The sequence below is a fragment of the Numenius arquata genome, chromosome 1 (assembly GCF_964106895.1).
Source record: "Numenius arquata chromosome 1, bNumArq3.hap1.1, whole genome shotgun sequence".
NCBI lineage: Eukaryota > Metazoa > Chordata > Aves > Charadriiformes > Scolopacidae > Numenius > Numenius arquata.
The window spans coordinates 71,105,414-71,128,938 of record NC_133576.1 but is presented as its reverse complement, the minus strand read 5'-3'; the positions used below and the strand labels follow the sequence as shown (position 1 = coordinate 71,128,938).

The window sequence follows — 23,525 nt, the reverse complement described above, 5'->3', positions numbered from 1 at the left end:
AGTTTTTGGCAGATGTCCTAAACACCGTTCCTGTTGCAGTCTCGGTCAAAACTGTCTAGGCTCTGTGCCAGCATTGTAAGAACAAGCCCTCAATTTTAATTTAGGAAGCTGGGGGGGTGCGGAGAAAAGGGGGGAAGTATAAGCAACTTGTCCAAGGAGATTATCTAATGCATAAAATTCTTCCCAAAGTTAAACAGGTATATCCAAGCACACGATTACCCTACACAAGCAAAAATTACAAGAAAGTAAGGCTTGGTAAAAATATCAACAAAGTAAAGGAAGCCCAGAGATTCAATGCCCGAGTCTAATCTTAACTCACATTACTAAGCTCTTCATTGTTTAATGGCTTCATCAAAACAGGGGGGGTGAGTTAAGGACAAAGTGACAACATTTCAATATTTTGGCCTTCAGTTGTGTCACAACACTGATGTTTATCTAAATATGTGTCTACTGCCCTTCCCCCATCTTAAAGAGCTTGTTTTGGCTGTTGTTTTGTTTAAAATCACTTGGGATCATACATTTTTCCACAAGATCCAACGAACAAAGTGGATTTTTCTGACAGCTCAATGTGAGTCTTTTTTTTTAATTCACTTTAAGAACAATATGCCTGCCCCATCACCTGCAAAAGGAAGCCTTTATAGCTCATCATTCACATTTATGTCTCTACGGGAACCAGGCTAAGGTTATAGACTCAATAAAAGTTAAAGGCTTTCCTTTTATAAACTGAGTTTACTGAGTAACCTTACTCAGTAATACAGCAACTTACATTACATGCCGTCTTGTGGTTGCTGAAGTTGTCAGTTCTGTTTTGTATTTTAAAAATCAGGACTGATTAAACATAACTTTCAGGTAAATGTCTTTTCTTTTTAATTGCTCATTAAATTGCGATTTCTGCAATGTCCCCAAAAGGTTCAACTCTTATGCAGCAAAGAGGTGAGTTGCTTTGTTTCCACTACAAGTAGCAGCATCTCCTTTATTTTAAAAAGACATTCCAGATTTAAAGAGCTGCACTGATTACTAAAGTTAAATGACCTAGATAATTTAATTGTAACCCCCTTCCTCGCCAAAAAAGTACCGCCTGCAGAACCTTGGAGATTAAAGAGGCATTTAAAAGTACTAATTGATTCCCATACTAAGCAAAATTTTAAAGGCTAAGCAATAACTCAACTTTTCCCCACCTTTGACAATATCAATAAAATATTCTATTTTCCTATTGTCCCATCCTCTTTTTTTCCTAGCCTCTTTTCATTATCTCCTCCCCCTGAAAAATCGCTACAGAGCCAGAGTCTAAAAACAGTTGGAAGAGCTATGTTTATCTTGGCGATTCTGGAAGGGTGGGGAAGAAACAGAAGAGAAATGGAGTTTATATGCCTCCCCCTTGTCCCTCCTCCTGTGTGGCTGAGTCTTTGCTACCAATCCCTCCTTATAGCAGCACTAAGCTCACTCGCACATTGAAAAAGAGGGATAAGGAGCATAATGTGACCTGGAAAGCTATTTGAAATTTTGTATTATTTGTTATGTAAACACGTCACGGGATGCAAATCAACATTTGGTCCTGGTTGCATCCTCGTTAAACATTACCAGGCTTTGGAAAACCAGACGGGGTGTAGTTTTTCCATCATTGCTAAATGAACAGTTGAAACAGTGACTCCAGCAAGAGGTCATTTAAGGACAACTGGAATTTGACCCTGCACTTCCTGAGGAGCCAGAGAATTGGTTTCACTTCAGCTCTGTGTCATACCCAGCTCTGGCCTGAAGAACTGTTTTGAAATCCTCCCACCTCTGAAGCTCACACTGCATATTCCATCTACATATATATAAAAGCACATGAGCTCTTAAGGAGGTGAAAAGTATGGCAGAACAATATCGTACATACACATTCATTTTCTTTTATCTCCAGGTAGTGTATGCAAATTGCATACTTACCATATCATAAAGGTACAATTTACATATTGTAATTTTTGCAGAATTATAATTTTAACACTGATTTATAAATCATATTTATAAATCTAGGTGGCTTTTAGTCATCATGCTGCTATGCATGACAGAGTAATAAATAAAAAAATAGGCTTCTACCTGCCATGAAGGAATGCCAAACACAGATGTTTCAGAAAGCTTTGAAGGGAAATTTGAAGCATGTCATGGCCCCCAAAAAAGTAATCTTGAGGCACTGCCCACGTTAAAAAAAAAAAATCCATCTGGGAATAATTAATGTCTCCCCTTCTCTACAGCTATCTAAAGTCTAGACATGTTGCCTCTTCTTTGGAACAGAGACCAAGACATGGCCTCCCCCCAGATACCTTCAAACAACCCAGCTTTGGCTCCTGTTGCTACCATAGGAGCTGCTGGATATTCAAATGCTTTGGAAGACAGCTCGTAAGTAGCCAGACATGGATTTAAGTGCTTTGCTCTGTGTTTGCCAGTGGATTTGAACATGTTGTTTTCTTTCCTCAGATATACTAGGGCTAAAGGGAACTCTTCAAATGGGCGTGGGAATGGGAAACACAAGTGGAAAAGGGGCTTTTTTTGCACCCCGAGCTTCGGCCTCCTGTCTCTACCTCTTCTAGCCGCCTCCTTTGCTCCTTCTGCTGCTCGATGCGCTTCTGCCTCTCTGCCAGCAGCTGCCTCTTGTACTCCTCCTGCTCCCGGAGCTGCTGCTCCTGCAGCAGCTGCTGCCTCCGAAGGGCCTCGGACCGTTCCTTGTTTTCCTGCTGCAGTCTCAGGAAATCACGTCGGAGGGTTGATTCTCCAGGCACATTGACAATGGAACTGCAACAAGAGGAAGTTAAAGCCTCCCGTACAATAAAGCCTGACGGGCCATTAAATACCTTCTCCAAAGCAGGGCAACATTAATAAAATATAGCATAATGTTAAATTTTAATCTCATTTCTTTCAGAGCGAAGACACTGGATGCATGTCAAATACATGCTCTCAGTGGAAGGCGTGAAATGAGGCCAAACAAAATAAGGACCAACTTTGGCATTGTGGAACCCCTGACCAATCATATTTGCCATAAATCTCCCTCCATCCAGAGCTCGCTGGCTTTAAGCCATATGAGGGGGAGCTTTAAGACCTTTAGCAGTCACAGAATAGGTATTCAAACCCTTTGGGTGGTTTGTGTGGCTTGTGCGTGCACTTAATAAGAGACAGAAATTTAGCCTGCTCCTGATTTATAGTCACAGGCCTTCAGACTTATTTGGCATGGACCTTCCAGAGCCCTCCCAAAAGTAATTATTACCTTGGCTCTCCTTCTTGTTCAGGCACTTCCTCCTCTTCTTCCTCACTTCCACTATATTCATACTCTGTCTCATCTAATGGGAAAGAAACAAAGGCTTAGATAGTGCTTACCTTTAATTTTAGGACAGTGGGGAGTTGCAGTAGCATCTCAGTGAACCGGTTCCTATCCCCTTCAGTGAGAAGATCTATCACAGATGCTAGAACTCATTCCACATATACAAGTCTGCCTTCCCACATTTGTAAAGTGTTACAGTGCTTTGCAGCAGACGTTCAGCAAATTCCCTGAACACCACCAGGTTTTATATGTAAGACAAGACACCTGGAGAACCTCGGCACCACCTGAATAAAGAGAACAGGCTGCCCAAGACATTTGCTTCATAGCTTTTGTGATGGGTCGTTTCCTGCAGGCCTGATTTATGGCACCGTTCCAGAAATGAACATACCGCGGACCAAAAAAGGGAAAGGCATATATGCCAATATCCTCCTAAATACTGTTTAATGCTTGTATGGAAGAGGCAGTGGCCCAGATACTTTCTCTGTAGAGGACAGAATAAGACCCAAAAGCCTGCTGATAGTCAAAATATGAATTCAAAAGAACCTTTCAAGGGTTTGGGTTGTTTAGAGCTTTCCTAAGGGTGGGGATTTAGAATGCAAAGCTGGACAAAAATATGTATTTTTAACAAGCTGTGATACTTGATTTTTAGAAGCCGCATACCTTTCTCTCCTCTCTTCTTCCTGGTCCTGTCTATATGGTCCTTAAGCTGGATTCGGACTTGCCTTTCATTTGGTTGGTCACGTATAAAGGGATGTTTCAAGAGTTGCTCTGTAGAAGGTCGCTGCATGTAATTCTTCACTAAACAACCTTCTATAAAGCTGAAAAACTTTTTTGACCTGAGAAAGCAAGAAGGGAAAAAAACCAAAACAAAACAAGATTACAGGTAAAACTTGGCTCAAACATTTTTTCTCTTCTTCCTCAAAGCCTAATTCCTTTCCTCAAAGAGCATCACGTCCCCGAGGATGGTACAAGTGCTGTCTACAAGTGTGCCTCCAAAACAGAGCTGAGTGGGCTCCAGCTGATCACTGGGCTGGAGGAACACAGGGCGATACCAACATACCTGCAGTGCTCAGGCACAGCCTCACAGTCAATGTGCCCTCTTTCACAGGCATAATTGCCCCGAAAGGCAGGATCTATTAGTGAAGGCAAATCAAGCAAACCCAGCTCTGCTACTTCTGGACCAGAGCTGGGTAGCATCCAGCTTGCTTGGAGCACAGGCAGGGCAGTTCTGGTGTGTCTCCACCTGCCCATGCTATCTAAGGGCACGTCTGCTTCTGAAGAGCCGTACCGAAAGCCGCAAGAACTGTGGCCAACATTCCCCTGACATGAGCAGCACTGCGCTGCTTTAGTACGCACCTGGGCTCACTGAGATAGGTCTGCAAGAATTTAAGATTATTTTATTTTTTACGTGAAGAGGCACACACATACACAAAAATCCCCCTAGAACAATAGATGGAGTTGAACAGTGTTGTCTGTTCAACACAGGCACTTGGGGGCAGATTCTCACCACCGCAATTTAAGGCCATGAACTGAACTGAGCTCCTCCTGCACATCACATAAAGTGACAGGGTATGAAAGTTAGCTAAGGTGGAGCACCACCTTCTTAAATTTGCACTTCATTTGAACTCTTGAAAGACGACCTCTCCAGGTGGAAGTCACCAAACAAGCTGCCTTGCAAAATGTCAATAACGGAAATATTGAAAACTGTGGTTTTCATCACTTGGCTTATTTTCTCATAACCTGCCACCGAGCACACCATCCAAACAGTTGAGTCACAGCAGCACTGCCTTTGGCCAGAGTCACTTTTTGGTTGCTAGGTGTTCTCAACCTGCTCCTGTGCTTGGGCAGCAAATACCTCCACTACATGGTCAAGTGCAAAAACAACATCGGTTTCCATCCATCGCTTCACTTTCCTATTGTAATCTAAGAGGGTGAATTCAAGATAACTTTGCTGGCTTTTTTTTTATTCCTCACGCCTTAAGTGTTATTATTCTAAATAAAAATGTTCATGAAAAGCTTATGCAAATACTGTGTATGCATCTCTATTCCTTTAACTTATGCAGAAAGCAAGTATGAGAGAGGGAGAGGGATGCCTTGACAGTACAAGTGTATAAATAAGTCAATCCAGGCAAAGACAAAGCCCAGCAAGCAAGCCAAGTTTATATTGTGTTGATACTGAATAGGCAGTCAAATCACTTCATTATTTTGACAGGATCACAGCATCCTACGATCACATTCAATCTATATGAAACGTCTTCCTAGGGAGTATTTTTGTTTCGTATGTGCCAGTTGTAACCAGTAACTGGGAGGAAATCCTCCGATACTAATGGATTCTTCTCAGCTGGCAAGAAGCGCACACTCAATTCCAATCGTTTACAATAATTATAGTAAAAGCCTTCATTAGTTTTAATAGCTCCTTTCAACTTAGCAACTAGAACACTATAGTACTGTTCTGTTTCTGTGTTATGATACATTTGAGAAAACATACTGCATATTAAGAGTGCTGCGGGAGTTTATTTTTTAAAATATGGACCCATTTGTCACCTTAGTACAGATGCTGCTCTGTCAAGAAAAGAAGTTTGGTTTTCGTTTTCACACAATTCGAGATGAAATTTCTCTGGGACAAACAGAACTAAATAAACAATGTGCGCTTTTTATTTCATGCTTTGATTCAGTGGCACAGAAGATAACAATTGAGTGATTTTTGCTAACTTAAATTGCTTTACAGTTCTGTGGAAGCGATAACAAAAGAGCACGCAATGAGACACAACAAAACATCATGCTACTATAAAAGGGCTACAAACAAAAGATATAACTAATACATACCATTTCTTGGATTTTAACCGTGGGGGTGGGTTCCTGGGTATCAGAAAGAGTGCCCTCATGGGATGCATGTCACAAAGCGCTGAAGGAAAGAAAACAAAACTGAACAGAAGCTTACAGATGTTGGCTTCATTGCTCTTTGGCAATACCACGGCTTCAGCTTCCACAACCATTCCCACCATCCTGACCCCACATGCAGCAGATGCAGACAGCAACACAGCTAAATGGCATTAGCCTGAAATGACAACAATTCCACAGCTCGATGTGCCAAGGGTGACCCCAAAAAAAAGAAAGAGATCGAGGCACGGATTAACCTTCAGAATTAACCATGATGGGAACATCTGTGCATGGCCCCCCTCCAGCCTCAAATCATCTAACGTATGTTCCAGTCAGTAAAATATTGGGAGATGATGATGGCAGAAGGGAAGAATGACACAGTTACTGTTTCATACAAGCACCCTTCCACCTGCCCTTCTCTCCTATTTTGGAGGATGCCTCATTTTTCCTCTCCAGATGTGGAGATTTTCTCTACTCCGAGGCCTGACAGTTTTGAAGCATGGTAGGGTCTGTATCAAAAAAAGGATTCCTTGCAGAACTGAAATGCAAACCCATGACTCTTGTCAAAGAAAGTCCTGTTGGTTTCAATGGACACTCAGTGAGAGTCTGGGATCTCTGCCGGGCAGCCTTTCCCGTTATTCCATAGGAAAGCACCACGGCAGAGCCAATGCAGGGAAACGAGGGAGCAGGGAGAGAGGCTGCCCAAGAAAGGTCACTAGAAGCAAATCCTCTGTTTTTACCATGTTCCTCTTGCACTATCAGACTCAGCCTGAATGATCACTGCAGGAAGAAGTAATGTTTTCCACACAGCAGAAATTCAGGAGAAACAGACTGATGTGAAGAGGATTCTGGATTCAGAAATAAGGGGCCACAACCTTGGCAGAGAAGCCGCTTGGATCCCATCAGACCACCAAGCTTAGAGATGGACTCTTCAGCTGCAACTGGAGGCAGAGGCAGAACCCACATGCCAGAGGACAGACCAAGGCAAGAGCTGTTCAGCATTTACACTGGATCTTTGCTTACTTCTCAAGTGCCCATCCTGTGCTTTTACACAAAGAGAGGCCAAGCTCCGCTTTGGTTTGGAAATGAAAAAATATTATTGCCCAATTGCAGGCTTACAAAATACACAGACACAGCTTTTAATTGAAAGCCATCCAGGCAACTCAATGCACTGAACAAAAAGGTATGGCAAAAAGGAGGTCAAGTGGTAGCTCAAATGCTGTTAATACAGCACTGGCTGAGGTGTCCTGGGAGCAGCTCTCACACGGGCATGCATGCAAATGTGCAATTAAGAAGGAAAAAAAAAAAAACAAAACAAAAAAACAACCAAACCATCAGACCTCCCAAAACATGAATCAAAACAAGAACGTTGTGATTTGATTTATAAATTTTACGTTAACAACAACAACAAACACAAATCAGGTAGTGCCTATAATGAAATGACCATATTTTAGCTAGGAAAATATCAGTACTTTATTTCAACATGATTATTTCAAAACCAGAGGCCTCAAGCTGGGCTGTGGTGTGGGGGTTGTTTATGTGTTTAAAAAATTTAATTAACTCACTCTTAAGTACCTTAGGCTGTTATTTTTTAGGCTGTTGGGTGTGAGACTAAGCATCTTTGCTAGTTTAATATGGACTTTCATAAAAATTACCATTAAAAGCCAAAACATCATGCCTAAATTCTTTTCTTTTTAAATCCTTCTGTTCTCCTCACACACATCTGCTCTGATATTCAGAAAGAATAACTATGTGAGGGGAAAATAAGCTATGAAAAGTTGTGTGGTTTTGGTATCCAGGTTTCTCAAAAATACCCATGTCAACTGATAAGTAATCTCAAGCAGGGAACATTAGGTTCAATACTTTGTGTTGAAGATGGATTTACAGTTTAAGTCACCTCACTGCTAAGGAAGATCAACGCCACTCATTGATGAGTGGAAACAAAAGGAGAAGCAATGTTAGCATTACCCAGGCGGACCGAAAGCCAACACAGAAACAATTGCTACAGATGCTTTTTCCATTCAGGTCGGTTTTCTTGAGGCCCTACTGCCCCTCTCCCCAGCTGAGGTTTCAGCATCTCAGGCCAGGCAATACACAAATTGGGACACAACTCCAAAACACAATATACTACCCATAGGAAGGAAGTCTGACACTCAATTAGCTTCCAAATATTCCTGCTATAGAAATTAAATTACTGCAGTCTGCCCTGTAGCCCTTAAACATAATCCTATCTTTATCAAAAGCATTGCTATTTATGGGATTTTATATTTATACGGCAGGCAAAACCAAAGGGAACAGAAATAACATGAGGATACTTTCAGAAACCTCAAAACTAGGCTTGGATTACAACCAGCATCTCCCAAGTATACATTTCAGTCTTAATCAGCCCACTGGAGAAGCACACGTATCACTTACGGGGAGCTCCTTCTGCCATCTCTATGGCTGTAATGCCACATGACCAAAGGTCACTCTGCATAAAAAGAGGGAGACCATATGTTAGTAGGTGGATTTACCCATTCAGACAGTAAGACAGTACTATTTACAGAGGCCCTGTAGGTGAGACTGAAACCAAATACCAAGGCTATTTAAATAATATAAGATACTTTTTTTTTTTTGGTAACACTATCATAAAATCCTACTTGTCATATAATATATATATATACATAAATGCACACAGGTATTCATACAGAGTATGCAAACAACCCTTCCTAATAACACATAAAATATATTCACATTAGGACAATGAAAAATACATTGGCCCCAAAGCTAAGTCTATGAAACAATAGAATTTTTAATCCTTGTTTACAAAGGTCTGAACATTTCCCTATAGTAGATTCACAGACAACACTGTACACATTCGCCTAAACAAAGGATGGAGATAGGAAGACTGCAGGGTAAAAAAAAACCCCAAAACTGGCAGGTCTTTTTCAGTGGCTAAACTAGAAAGCAAACAAATACAGATAAGTGGAATACACCCAGTCCTGAACTTTTTTCTATTCACAATAGTCAACTAATGGTTTTATCCAGGGGAATAGCCGTCACTGCTGAACTTGCAAAAAGCCTCTTTTGGACACGTTGCTTGGAGCCAAAGCAAATGTTCCTTCCCTATCACCTCAGCTTTGCTTGAAACATTATAGAACAAGAGTCCTTCAGTGGAAGCCTTCTGAGGTGCCACCTCTGGCCAGCGCCCGTGACCAGGGAGAGCCTGGGCGAGAGCCAGGAGGGTCAGACACAGGCAAGAGCTGGAAAAGTCCTGGCGAGGAACCAACTCCAGAGACTGCTGCAGCTTAAGGGGCAAAATCCAGCCGTTTAAGCTAAACTGCACTGCCTCGTGATCTTACAAAATCTTTCAACTATTAATTTTTCAGGGGAGAAAACCCTACAGACCCCACCAGGAACAATAAACAGGTGTTTTTAGAGCCAGAAGGAATGATTTTTCACATCACTACTGCATTAGCAGATATTGCAGAGAGTTTTTCTCCTTTATTAGATCATTTAATAGCCACCCTTTCTTCCTAATAACTCCATCTGCAAAGATATAAAGCATTATCTTTGATACGAGATGTATGTTAAAAGCGACTACCAAGGTGTAAAAAGCGATTAAAACAAGAGAAACAGGATCAATCTGATCAATCTTACTTAGTCAAAAGGTACAAAACCACCAATTCAAATAATCTGGTTTTTTTTACATAGAATTAGACATACACAAACATAGTGATAGCTTAACACCACCATCAATCTCAGCAAATTGATATAATTGATATTCAACTCTAAAATTCATTGTAAGGCTTTAATCACAGGCTTTCTGATATCTGTTGCCCTTCTTGGTTAAAAGCTAGAACAACTGCATTAGTCTAAGCAAAGATTTTTTTAAAAGCGTATTTTCACATTTTTTTCTTTCTTTGTGCTTTCATTAAAGCAACCTGAGAAGAACTTTTAAGATTACAGGATGCTTTCAATCGAGGAATTTAACTTTAAATACGCATACATAATATTCTTAAGGGTAGTGCAAATAACGTCAAGCCAATTACAGTTTTGCAATAATTAAATCTTTGATTTGCAGCAAACTATGCAAAAAGTGATCTTTGTTGAGAAATGTTGCGATGGAAAAATTTTTATCAACATATATATGTATATTGAAATCAGGAATAGGAACAATTTAAAGAGCTTGTTCTGTATTTCACTGGCTCTCTAGACGGTGGTTCTATTTAAGGCAACACCTAAAATGCATTGTTCTGGGTTACTACAATAACTGGGACATTGTCTAACACAATTTAAAGTACAATCATTATACAAATTGAGAACACGAGCGTTGCTAGTTAAACTCTTTTCACCTTCTCTGAGCACCTACAGCACACTGAAGTCCTACTCCTTACATCTTGAAGCTATGATAATACAAGCAATGGTAACTGTTAAAGGTCACAATTTGGCAGTGACCCATACGTTGTACTCCTGCAATAAGAATATACCTACACAAAATAGTATTACTCCTACAAAGCATAAGAAGTCTCAAAAACTGCCATCGTTCACAGACATTCATACTGCAAGTGTAGGGTTTTTGTACGTTGGGGTGGGTTTTTTTTCTGTGAACAGGACTCTCTTACTCTGTAATCATACGTAGCATCTGGATTTTCATCACAGGCAATAACTTCTGGAGCCATCCAGTATGGAGTTCCAATAAAAGTGTTTCTCCTGCCAACTGTCCTGTCCAGCTGAGCGCTCACACCGAAATCAACTGCGGGTGGGAAAAAAGTAAAATAAAATAAGAGCAGAAAAATAATGCCGTGATTACTTCTGCAAGGTGATTTGGAAATAAAACCCTGTGGATGTTCCACGTGGGAGGACCACGCTGAGGAGAAATATGATGATTAATACTGAGGCAGTCAAGCCCTTGCGGTTCACATGCAACGTGCTTGGGCCACAAGCGTCAAGAGACACAACCGCATACGACCACCTCTCCTGCACCTCTCACTGGCCTGCCTGTACAGAAGGGAGCGTACAGCTGCAAAAACACTGCCTGGGAGGCTGAGGAAGGGATATTCCCTTCCCAACTGCTGAAGCCTATAGAGAGGGAGCTGCTCCCCAACGGTACCTCTCATGCTATGGGGAAAACCACGCACGTAAACACGTCTTCTTTTCACCTCTCCACCTTTTCTACTCTAAAATGGGACAGTAAAAATCATCTGTTGCTCAGTGAATTGCTCTCTGCTCTAACACACCGAGCAGATGCATCGATAAAGAGCAAAAGATGTGGATTCTTCCAGAGGTGCCAACTTTGAGCACATACGCATGCTGGTTGCAAAAGAGATGCCCGTTTCATCACAGGGCAATTACATTACAGGGGTGTTGTCCTCCCTTCAGTTCTCCCACTCACGACAACAGTGCCTTTCTATACCAGCCACAGCATCTGCTCTAGGAGGGCTGTGACAGCTTCACCACATCCATCATCTGAGCGACACTGACAAACTGGCGTAGACGAGCTCGGTGGGAGCAACGGTTTGGGAGCTACCGTGCTCCACTTTGGACAAAAAGGAGGAAAGCTCTCCCGAGAGCTTCCTCCTCCAGCAGCCAGGACATCTTCCCATGCCTCGTGCTGCAGGAAGGTGTAATGCAAAACAGAAGGGATGTGGGCTGGGTGGGAGGGCTTCAGTATGGCTCTATATTTAACCGAAAAAAGGTGGTGAATGTAGCATGATACAAGCACAGAAGGTTAAAGTGTGCAGTAACTGGAAGAGACAGATTAGAGAGAAGGAAAAAGAGTTTGTCCACTTGGAAGTGAAAGAGGAGGCCAGGGATGAGCACAGTTTTCAGCAGGCATGCCAACACGTTTTGAACTTGATGCCACAGCTCTCGAGTGTGCCATCCAGACCGTATTTTTGTGTCCAGAACCTGCAGAGCAGGTGCTATTTTAATTAAAGCCAAATAAAGAAGTGACTCCCGTCACTTCCCGAGCCCAGAATAAAGGGAATCAGAAACAACCCAAGTCACGCATGGCTCAGTGGGGGGCACAAAACGGTCCCCTCACCAATTCCAGCATGAAAGCCAACATCTTCTAATGGAATGCATGCCATCCTCCCAAAGCAAGAGGAAATATGTGCAGGGCCTGATTCACACAGGAGCAATGACAGAGTGCACATGCTCCAGAACATGTCACAGCGCTCTTAGAGGATAAAAATCAGTTTGGGAACATCAGAAAACAAAGGCTGAATGAACGAGGAAGTGGACATGCACGCCTACTTACCGAGTTTCACTTCTGCGTTCTCTGTTAACAACACATTTTGCCCTTTGATATCCCTGTGAATCACATGATGGGCATGAAGATGTGCCAATCCCTGCGTTAAGGAGAAGAAGAAGAAGACATTCAGAGTTAGATTCTTGGCTTAGCAACAGACTACCCAAACCCAGGACCCCTGCAAAGCCTAAAGCACTGGGTCTTGAGCTCTTGGTCCCATCACCCACGGGAGCCTTGTAGCAGCACACCCCCTGCACAGCTTTTGGGAATGGAGCAGAGACATGGGCCCCTGGTCATGCAGCTAAATACAGCCCAACATCTGCACTGTGCAAACACCTCTCGGCTGTCGCGTGAAGAAAGTTCAGCTCCCAGACAGTCTCCGTGCAATGACATCGTAAATGACATCAGTGTCAGTGTACGTCAGTGACACCTGACACACACGCACGGTCACCCAGAATTTAGCCCAGGGGAGAGGAGTGAAGAGAGAAAGGAGGCAGCACCAGCATGTATATATGCACCCCCAAGAAGTGGGTGGGAGGGTGATGGACTGGCAGCTATATTTGAGGGCGAGGGACGACTGATGACAGACAAAAGCTCTGCTGTAAAGCTGCAGTTCTCTTCTCTAGCCTCCATAAATATGAAGCCAGATAATTGTTCCTCAGGAAAAAAAAAAAAAAAAACATGCAAAAGAACTAAAAGAAAAAAAAAAAAAAGCATGAGCATTATACTTTCCAAAGGAAACAAAACCTCCTGGCATACGGTGCTTTTTGTTGAGACAGCACCTGGATGCATGCCCCAGAGCGTTAGCCATGTGGAGGGAGGGCTGAGGAAGACATATGTTGCATTTTACTCTCTAATGTAATTGGGAGAACAACAGGCAACCCTCTTAGCAACTGCCTGTATTTTGGTTTCTCCTCAGCTCTCTGCTCGGAAAATTGTAGTCTCCGGTGGGATCGCCTTGCCTGTTCGTGTTGCCCTCACAGGCTTTTAATGTTTTATGAAAAATAAAGAAATAGAACCTTTACAGCTGCAAGAGGTTAAGAGAGTAGTGGTTGCTGTAGAGAAATATTTCCTAACACATGTTCTTCATTAAATGATCATTTACCAGTTTGCCTACATAACCATTGGGCCATGTTCTTTTTTTAAAACAGTTAATGAGCGTGACAAAAAAACCACCATCCCCAGCTCCTCCCCACACATGTCACAAGCAAATCAAGTGAGCGGCTGATGTCCCCAAGACCCTTCGCTGGCTGCTAACGCTAAGCGTGGTCTTATTTTTCACAGGAATGAAGGCTTTTCCACAGCTTCACACAGGATACTTTTTAAAGCCTTCTGCTACGCCGAACCAGCCAGAGAGATAATCATCTGTTCTCTCCAGAGAACCATCTAACCTTACTGAAAAAACACATTAGGGTTTGCAAAGGGCTGGGAGGAGACAAGAGGGGCACTTCTCCATTCTCCTGCAGTCCCTGGACCACTCCAGCCATACAGGGATCCTCTAGGTCGACCCTCGCCTCTGTCTCCACCTGCACCAATCTTTGGCACTTCAACTCATTTCAACTTTCTGTTACACAACCCCTCTCCTCCATCTCTGACAAACTTGATGTCGAATCAGGTTTTGCAATACCTCATACCAATGTGAGTTTAGCATTCCTTTTTTCCAGATATTCCAGTTCCTGCTAGCGAGCAATTAAGGCTCCTTTTGCAAATCTCTCACAGGAATGAGAAAATAGCTTTCACCTAACTCTTTTCTGAGGTAAATCACTTTTCCCTCTTCTCAGTGAGCATGGCTGCTTTACCTAAGGAGAACCTAGGATGAATGCAACATAGCATGCAATACCTCCAAGGTCACACAGTTCTCAAATCAAGCATAAGATCAGTCCTGCAGAAGTTAGCTTCCCTCATATTAAAGCATGCTATCCATTTGGTTTGAAATAAAACCATCAGTAGGTATTCAACTTTTTTTCTTCTCCCTTGTAAACAACTTAAAATGTGCCAGCCCAAATGCCAGCAGCCAGACTCTCTCCTAGCATTAGGAATTAAAGCAAGAGATCAGAATCCTACATCTCCCTCCCTCACCATCTTAAAAATCGCCAAAGAAGAGCAAATGTGTAACACAGACAACAGCAGCATTGATTTATGCAAGAGCCAGTGGTGGTTTCCTTTAACATAAAGCCCTTCAGAACTTCATTTATGATGAGGCAACTGAACAAACACACTGTGTAGTGGTATGGGTAGGAGGCAATTTGTTTTACAAAGAAGCACAAGGAAAACCATACCAGATTTACTTAGCGCAGCAAACAAATGCCAATTCAAAAAGCACTTAAACTGTACCAACTGGAAATTAAATCTGAAGAGTATTTAGTTAAAGCTTCAGTTTTACAAAAAAACTGGTAAGTGGCATCCTTCTTCCTGCGAAACTTTTGCGGCGCCGTCTGCTCGCACCCCACAGCGCACAGCCACATAGGACGTAGCTGCTTGCTCTAGACGGGCTGCAGGAATATATACAGTATGCAAGTACATCACAGCACAGGAGTCCTGACTGCCGGCCTGAGCCAACAACTCCCTTCCCCCACAGACTTGATTAGGCACAGAGAAAGACAGCTGCAAGCACATTCGGAAAAGCCCATTCTACACCCCATCGTGTTATGACACTGTTAGAACCTCAGGCTTTGCAAAAACAGTGTCTTAGGGACCCTGTTTCACAACTTCTACAATAGGTAAGGTCACTGCCTCTTCTGCTGGCTTCTCATGACTAAAAATTGCTGTTTTCTGCAAGGCTGCTGTTACAATACAGTACAATTCACACCGAGTTAAATGATGTGAAGCAGACATCTATTTGCTCCGACGCACTGTCCAAGTGATGACATGGCTAACGGGATTGATCAGCTTCTTGCAGAACCTCAAGCTAGGCTACATCTCTATAAGACTGTTTCTGTGTTTTCAAGTGGAGAGGACTATTTTCCTTACCCGGAGAATCTCTCTGGAGATATATGCTATCCAGTCTTCTTTCAGAGTATTCCCTTTTGTGTTCTTCACAAGGTCTGTGATAGAGCCTGCTCCACAAAACTCCATAACAAGCTGAAAAACAGATATCAGCATACAACCAACATTAAACACAGTTCCCAGCTGTCTAGCGAAGCAAAATAATCAGGTTGCAGCATTGATTTGGGAAACCCTCGTGAAGCAGAGAATATAATTTCTTTTACATCTCCGCCTGGAAAATGGATTCAAACCAAATGTCTCCAATGTGTGTCAGACATATATGGAATATGTCTCACATTAGTTACCACATTTTCAAGGACTGATTTAATCACTGTAATTTAATGCTGGGAATCTGGATTTGCTCAGCTATGCAAAATGCATTAGCAGCAACAGGAGTAAGAGCACATCCAATGCTGAAGGAATCAAATTGATCACATCATTGCAACAAATTTTATTCTTTTAACTCCCATTTATTTATGAAAGAACATGCACTGATGTCTGTACTCTGCCATTTCAAATCCAAACTTCAATCCTCTAGAGGGTGTAGATGAGGTGGGATGAGAAATGTAATGGGTACAATTCTCAAATGCAGCTTTCTTTTTTCAGCCACACATTCTTACTGCTCAGCTCATCTGCCTTGTTCCCATGAAACATGTTACTATCCATCTGGGAAATGGGGGGAAAAAAATGTTACTTAAAGAGCAAATCCATTGCTAACAGCAAATCTTGGTTCAGCCATCCTCTTAAGGATGCGCAATGAGCCTACGTGATTCACTTATCTATCTGTTCAGGCAAGCACCAAATTCTATTAGTTTGTCTTTCCATAATGTGGTATTTCTGTCAGCCTCAAACTGTATCCAAAAAGGAAAGACTTATGAACATGTTTGAGAAATATCTGCTTACCCACAGTTGGTCGTCATGTCCTGGAGGACTTTTCTTAATGAAAGCACCATAATAAGTTGCAATATTTCTATGATGAGAATATTTCTTTAGCATATTAATCTCCAGTTTGATTTCTTCTTCTTCATCCTTTGGGAAAAAACCAAAAACCATATGTTTACTACATCAAGTGCATCATTTATTTCCTCTCCTCTTTCACACAAGTAGATTTTTTAAAAGTTCAATTTATACCAGCGTCACGCTCAGTAAAGACATCCTACTTTCATGCCATCAAAATCCTGTTTATTGAGATTGTGTAAACCAGATCCTTACTTTCCCAAGTTTTCAGTAGTGCAAAAAAGCAAACGGAGGATGACTGGACTTCATCCAATGATGGAGCAGGACAGGATCTGTTTAAAAACCCTGTGTTTGTAATACCTCAAGCAAATACATAGCTAGCAGGCTTTTATTCTACATAACCCAGAGAACTAGAAAACCGGAAAAATCTGTGAATTTGTGATACAGAAGTATTATTTCCATCTTCCTCATTATTTTTTTCCTTTAGTTTTGAAAATTGCAACCAGTTCTATTTAAATGCCAGGCAGCGGCTCACAGTCCCACCTTGGTGCCAGCACGGGGCTGGTACAGGAAAGCAGAGGTGGAGACCAGGAATTCCCCTTCACTGCAAGGACAAGGCGTTCGCCTCGTGCACAAGTTTCTTCCTCCTCCACCATCTGCCTTCGTGGAGGAAGAGCAAGTGCATCAGGAAGAGAGTGTCAGGAGCCTGGGCAGTAAACAGGATGCTAGACACAAAGGCAGAGGAAGGATTTCCCCCGGCCTGAGCGAGGTGCCAAGCAGAGAGCAGCTCAGGTGAAGGGAGGTCATCCCTTCGAAGAGCTGAAATGGCTGACACTATGCAACAACTCCTTAAAACCACCCACAATTCGCTTTTGATGTGACGGTGGGACGCGACGCACAAAAGGATCCACGCGAGCTTTGAGGTGACGTCTGAGCAGGCAGCCAGCAGATACAGAAGGAGGAGCAGACACCATCCCACCCCCAGCTCTTTCTTACCATACCGGAGGAGTGGGAGCCCTCACCTAGCACCTCTCAAGGCAACAAATGAAAAAAGCAGCTGGTTTAGCCCTTTAGGCACAATCTTTATTTGCTCCGCAATTTTCTAGCCTCAGATATCTGGGGGGAAATTGTCTACCTTAAATTGATTCCAGGAAGAAACCGAACCCTCTGTTCCCTAGGGTGGCTGGCTGATGGCAACGGTAGCACGTATTTTGATTATCCTGTAATGTCAAAGCTGATTACACAAGAAAATTTTAAGCCTTAAACTTCCTTGCAATTTGTATCACGCGAGCAATCAAATATCCTATCCGCGACGTATGCAGATGTTAATACTAAGTACATGTTAACTATTTACACACACCGGCACGCATGCCTTTAGCGAAAGAAACCACCCTGTGCTACAAAGCAAACAATTATTTCAAATGCACTAACAGTGGGATGCAGTGCTTACTCGGAAATTATTATGAGAGAATTCCCAATATGCACCAGGGATAAACTATTCTTAAATCTTCTCATGATGCACCTTTAAAGTAAAATACTTTGTATTTCTGGAACACCGAACAAAATAGTAAAATAATCTTGTAAATCAAAGTTCCCAGTGAACAGCAGTCCTGGGAGAAAGCGTTATCAGAACAGCTTTTTGAGCCAAAAGCTAACTCAGTGCTTCCTCAGCTGCTTTGGTTGTCCTTGCTGTTGTGTGATTTTTTTAGACCATATGCAAAAAAAAAAAAAAAAAAAAAAGAAAAAGAATACATGCTTATACTAGAAACTACCACATTGAACTTTGAATTTAGGCAACTTAGGAGCTTTCTTAAATGTAATAGTTTGAGACTTAATCGCTGATAGGTTAGTATGTATAATTGGATTAGTCAGCTATTTTGTACTGACTTTTTATACAAAAATTATTTCCTACCCTCAGCACATGAGCACAAGGGCTTTTACAATACAATGGGCAGGATGTCCTAAAGGCTGTTCATGTTTATCTATTGTAACAATGGCCAACATGACAATGCTTAGACGGGATCTATTTCTGAAAAGTAAAATAAATAAATAAATAAAACACCACCACCAAAAAAAAAAAAAAAAACCCCACAAAAACGCCAAAAAAACAGAGATCAAAAACCAACAAAAAAGGTGCCCACAGACCCAGCAGGCTGCAGGCAGTTAATGCTCTTTCAGTTCTTCCTTGTGGCTGTGTCAAAGCACCTGCTCAAGGGCCTGCAGCAACCCCAAGCACCTCCCTTAACTAAGGCTAATAATGGTCCTAAACTATTTCAGCCGCCACTGCGCATTTGTCCACAACACAAATAGCCTCTCACCTACAGTTCCATCCAGTCCAAATTCCAGACTACAAAAATAAATGGATTCAGTAATTCTTGCCAGGCTGTGGAGGACTCCACTTACTTAGTGTGGATCGATAACACCCTGGGCACTGAGCCCTGAAGACTTTGTGGCGACAGGAACTATCATGAGGATTAATCAGCATGGAGAAGGCTGCAGTACCACTGCGGTACAGCAGTTGGTGTAAGATAATAATAATAATTTTTAAAAAAAAAATTTTAAAAAAAATGTGGCCAGACCAAAATTGTTCTGTTCCAGATTCAGGAACACTTTTTTTCCAGGGTAAAGTTGATTTCATCCCAATGTGGACATCCGAAAGAGGCCAAACAATGTGTGCCCTACCGGTGTTTACTTCTCCCCACTAACTACAAAAGGAGGATGAGGTCATTAGCCAAGATCCAGACACCAATCTTGCAGATGTCTCGCATCAGGGCGAGATGAATCCCACCCAAAAATCTCACCGGATAAGACCATTTCCGCACAGGTCTCCGTACGGACACATGCAAGGCAGGGAGGGGAGCCTGCAGCAGAGATCCTCCCGTGCAAAGGGAGGTGTTTCGGTGGCTGTCCTGGGATTTGGACGGAAGGTCCCTCATCTCCTCCTGACAACACACACGCTGCAGCACCACCACTAACAGTCCCACCATTTGCAGAGGCACCGAGATCACAAAAGGGGAAAATTAAAACCGACTGAGGCGAGAGACTGTCATTCTCATGAAGGAATACAAAAGTACATCCTTTTTTCTTGGAGGAGAGAGGCAGCTGGTGAGCCCTTCCTAGTGATTTTATGCAGCTGGCATCAATTACCACTTTAAGCCATTATCTATGGATACAAACTCCCATTGAAACCTTCTTTGTCTGGCCTGTGATGGGGCTGGTTTAAGTGTTTTATACTTATACATTCACTGTCTGTTTGTGACAGCATGTCTGATTACCAGTAATTTTTGCAGTAAGCTATACTTTTGCAAGACTCACGTGGTTAAATCAAGCTTGGAGCGGCTTTCCTCTCCCCTTCCATGCATTTCCCTTCAGAGATTAAATGGACATGTCAGCATCTCTAGGGATTTCTAACTGCAATGCTGTTTTATCAAAATGACTTGCCTGTAAGATTAAAAACTGCATACGACGCCCGCACAGAAATCCACCTATGTACGCTAAGATAATTTCTAACCATTTGAATTAGCACATTAAAAATAAAACCAGGCATGTTACCTCTCAGCATGCCACCTAGCGATGCCCGATCAGGTTGCTCGCAGCTGTAGCACAAGATCTCCATACTGCTTGCTCTTCCATTTATCATTGCATGCTAAATATCAGATTATTTTTTGTTTGCACGCAGACAGCAAATCAATAACTTGTTATTTTCATTACATGACCATTTACAAAAATGAGACAATTTAAGTATCTGACCATGGTTGCACTGGAGTAACTACCAGTCAAATAAAAGGTACTAGAGCAGATCCATGGAAGGAATATTAATCTGGACAGCTCAATTATGCAATGTCAGCACATTTTCCAAAGGTACACTCCCCCCCTCTTCACCATTATTGCAAGAAAATCCTGCTTATTTATACAAATTCTTAGAAGATGAGGAATTCAAAAACGCTTTGCTGAACATCACGGTATGGAGGGAAAAGATGGGAACTACAGCTCTAGAAGTGCCAGAAGCAGGGACATGACCAAAGAAAAAATTACTCCCTGTCTGCCCTGTTTTTATATATTTCCCTAAACATCATTGTCTAGGTGCCTCAGGAGACCAAGTAAAACAGTCCCGACCTGCCCCAGCACTGCAACCGGTATGAGACCCCCTACGAGAAACACAGCCCAGGGAGTAAGGGGGGAATAACACTGTTTTCCAAGCTCTATAGTACAAGGATTCAGGAGCTGAATTTAATAAAACAAGCACCTAAAGGTAGAGCGAGGAAGTACCCCGGGGCATGTAAGGGGTGACTTTCCATCCACACTCCTGTGGGTGGAAGAGCTGCCTGACCACTGCGCTTTGCCAGCTGTTGATTCTACCCTCTCAAGGGATGGCACAGGTCAGGGAGGAGAAACTCAGCACAATTTCAGAGATTTTATTTAGCCTAGTAGTACGATGAGGGGAAATGTCAATGAGGAAACACAGCCAAGCAAGGATACAACAGAACAATGTTCTGTGATGAAGGTAAGAGCAAGTTTATCTAGCCCACCAGATGATTTATATGCTGCCCTAAATCAGTTTGCAGAGGAATACGAACTGGTCCCTTCAGTAACTTTCCTTTCTGATTTAAGAAATGAGACAGTGACAAATCTCAGCTCTCCCTGCACAAACAGCATCCAGTCATTTTAAGCTACAACCAAAGGTTTTAAGAAGTAACACCACTCCCTGCCAGTGGAAAGCCAAACACACAAGCGAAAGGGTATGGGAAAAGTGAAGCCTCCAAGGCTCCTTTCCTTTGCTTTCCCACTGCTGCCCATGAAGCTCTGTCTGCCGGTACCCAGGGAGCTGCAGAGGCTGGAGAACGGTGGCTGGAGACGTTGTACCCGGGGTTTCAGAGTAAGCTGAGCTTCTGGGGACCACAGTAGTGGGATTTGGGAATCTTTAAATGATGGAAGAGTTGGGATCTCTGTGGAGGGGCAGGCAGCAGCCTTGGCCTGGTGCTGGGAGGGGAAAGGAAGTGCCAACCTACGGATGCTCAGAGAGGTGGAGAGGAAACTGGTTTGCCTTCAGAGGCATCGGAACCACAGCGACTTGGCCTTTCCTTCACCATCTGCCCCCAGCAGGCAAGCTGAAGAAAAATAGGAGAAGCCCACAAGAAACCCAGTTTATTTTCCTTTCCGCTTCCTCCCACTTTTCATTTCAGCTCTCCACCCACATAAAAAGAACTTTAAAAAAAGTCCTAAAAGGCACCAAACACAAACAAAAGTCTTCCAGGATAAATCACGACACCAACTTTTACAAACCACCATTCTGCTTGTGTGTCACATCCTCCCTCCTCCCCGCACCTCAGACCTGGCCAGCATCCATTCGGAGCTGAACCCATCCAGGAGAGGGAAAGTCTGAATAGCGCCTAGCACAATAGGTGAACTTTTCTGGTGCTGGAATCCATAATACACACACTCCTTAATAAAGTTCTGACACACGAGGGAGATGTTTTGGCGAGAAGAGTTAGGGCAGTATGGCATACAGCACAGTATTTGAATCAGGAGCGGTGGTGCTGCCCCCAAGCCGGGAATGAGACTGCCATTTTGGGAGGAACCCAACCACAAGAGCAATGACATCCCGAGAGCCAGGCAAGTCCCTGCCAGCGCCTGCCAAGGTAGGAAGTTTGTATAAAGCAGAGCAGTATGCACTGCGGAGAAACAGGCAACGTGAAGAAACGCAATCCTCTCCAACGCCACAACAGAGTGCCGGCATTGGGAGTACGATATAACATAGTCCTTAAAAGAAAATACCAAACACAGGCTTCTTGGGAGGGAAAGCCTAAACTGTTTAAAAGAAAAGACTTTAATCAAGACGTGCAGTAAACATTTAACAAGTCCATATACAGTCCCTCCTAAATCTTAACATACAAGAGCCTCCAAGTTTCTTATTACACCCTGTCTTTCTTGAGAGTCTTTTACAGAGCCTTTGAGCTTTGTAACCCTCGAGCTAAAAACCTCATGCAAGTTTATTTCCCTTCTGTCTCTACCCTCTGTTACCTTCTCAGCCCCAGCGCTCACGGTGCCTGTCCCACTTCACGTCCAAGGTCTCTCTTTCATAGACCCCTTACCCACCCACAGACTCTTCCCACCTTGCCATCAGCATGCTCTTTTCTCTGTAACGTCCTTCAAGTCCTTCCCAAATACGCACTTGTTCCAAGGCCTGCAGACTGTTCGCCCTGAAGAAAACGCGTCCGTCACACCACGCGCTCAGTGACGCTGAAGGAGCACCGGACACCCAGCAAGCGGCAGTGTGGGTGCCAAGCATCGCCCCACCATGACTGTGAAGCTGCCTCTCAGACTTTGTCCCTCGTCCACGTATGCAGCCCGTGCAGAGAAAGCCCTTCACGGGCTTTACCATTTGCAAGCATTCTGGAGCCCATGCTGTCACCGAGAGCTGCCCACCAGCCTCCGAGCCGCTTCCGCCGCCGGCACAGAGCCGTGCTGCCAGAAGCGGCCGAGCAGAGCGATCGCAGAAGGCGGTTGTGATGCTTTTTCAAGGGTGGGGAAAAAAAAAAAAAAAAAAAAAAAAAAAAATCTTAGTTTTGTGAGAAGAAGCTGGGAGAACAGGGCTGTCCTTATGACCACGTTTGGTTACCTTCGGCGGCAAGATTTCATCAAGCAGGTTAGAAACACACTTCCTGACACATGCAAAACAGAGGCTGCTTTGTGTGTCCCCCCCGCTTGGCACAGCACCCTCTCTGCTGCACGCTAACGGCAGCGTCTGAAACGAGAGAAAATGAGCCAAATTGTTCGCTACAGTGCCATCGCTGAGGCTGCAGCCATAAAGCAACAATTAAGTTAACTGGACAAAAAAAAAGCACGAGGGAGGGCCAGCTCTTAAGCAGGGTCCCAGCACTGTCCGAAGGAGCCTTGTGTAGCAGCATTGTGCAGGCACAGGAGATGGAATCACGTGCAGGCAGGAAGGAGCCAAAAAACCACGTGAAGACAATACTTGTCTGTTGTCTCCCCCCCCAAAAACCACCTCCTCTGCCAATCACTCCGACGACAATATTTTCTTTCTGCCTTGATGTGCCCTTCGCTGGTCACTTGAATGAGCTGTGCTGAAAGCACAGAGACTGCACTGCTGCTGACCTCCCCCAGTCAAGCCCCAGGATGCCGTTGGCTTTTCTGAAGACAACCAAGAGAGAAACCTCC

The 23,525-nt window shown here is 43.3% G+C and overlaps 1 protein-coding gene across 23 annotated transcripts in view; it reads right to left on the bottom strand.

Moving 5' to 3' along the window:
- Positions 1-23,525, bottom strand: part of MAP4K4 (mitogen-activated protein kinase kinase kinase kinase 4) — a 165,579-nt gene that overhangs the window by 42,832 nt on the left and 99,222 nt on the right. For all 23 annotated transcript variants that reach the window (XM_074158829.1, XM_074158770.1, XM_074158812.1 and 20 more), the window contains exons 4-12: positions 16,293-16,418; positions 15,375-15,485; positions 12,414-12,504; positions 10,777-10,907; positions 8,588-8,642; positions 6,119-6,197; positions 3,953-4,128; positions 3,239-3,311; positions 2,559-2,769 (exon numbers count right to left, since the gene is read on the bottom strand). In XM_074158829.1, coding sequence (XP_074014930.1) covers positions 2,559-2,769; positions 3,239-3,311; positions 3,953-4,128; positions 6,119-6,197; positions 8,588-8,642; positions 10,777-10,907; positions 12,414-12,504; positions 15,375-15,485; positions 16,293-16,418 — 1,053 coding nt within the window. The remainder of the gene's footprint in view (positions 1-2,558; positions 2,770-3,238; positions 3,312-3,952; positions 4,129-6,118; positions 6,198-8,587; positions 8,643-10,776; positions 10,908-12,413; positions 12,505-15,374; positions 15,486-16,292; positions 16,419-23,525) is intronic.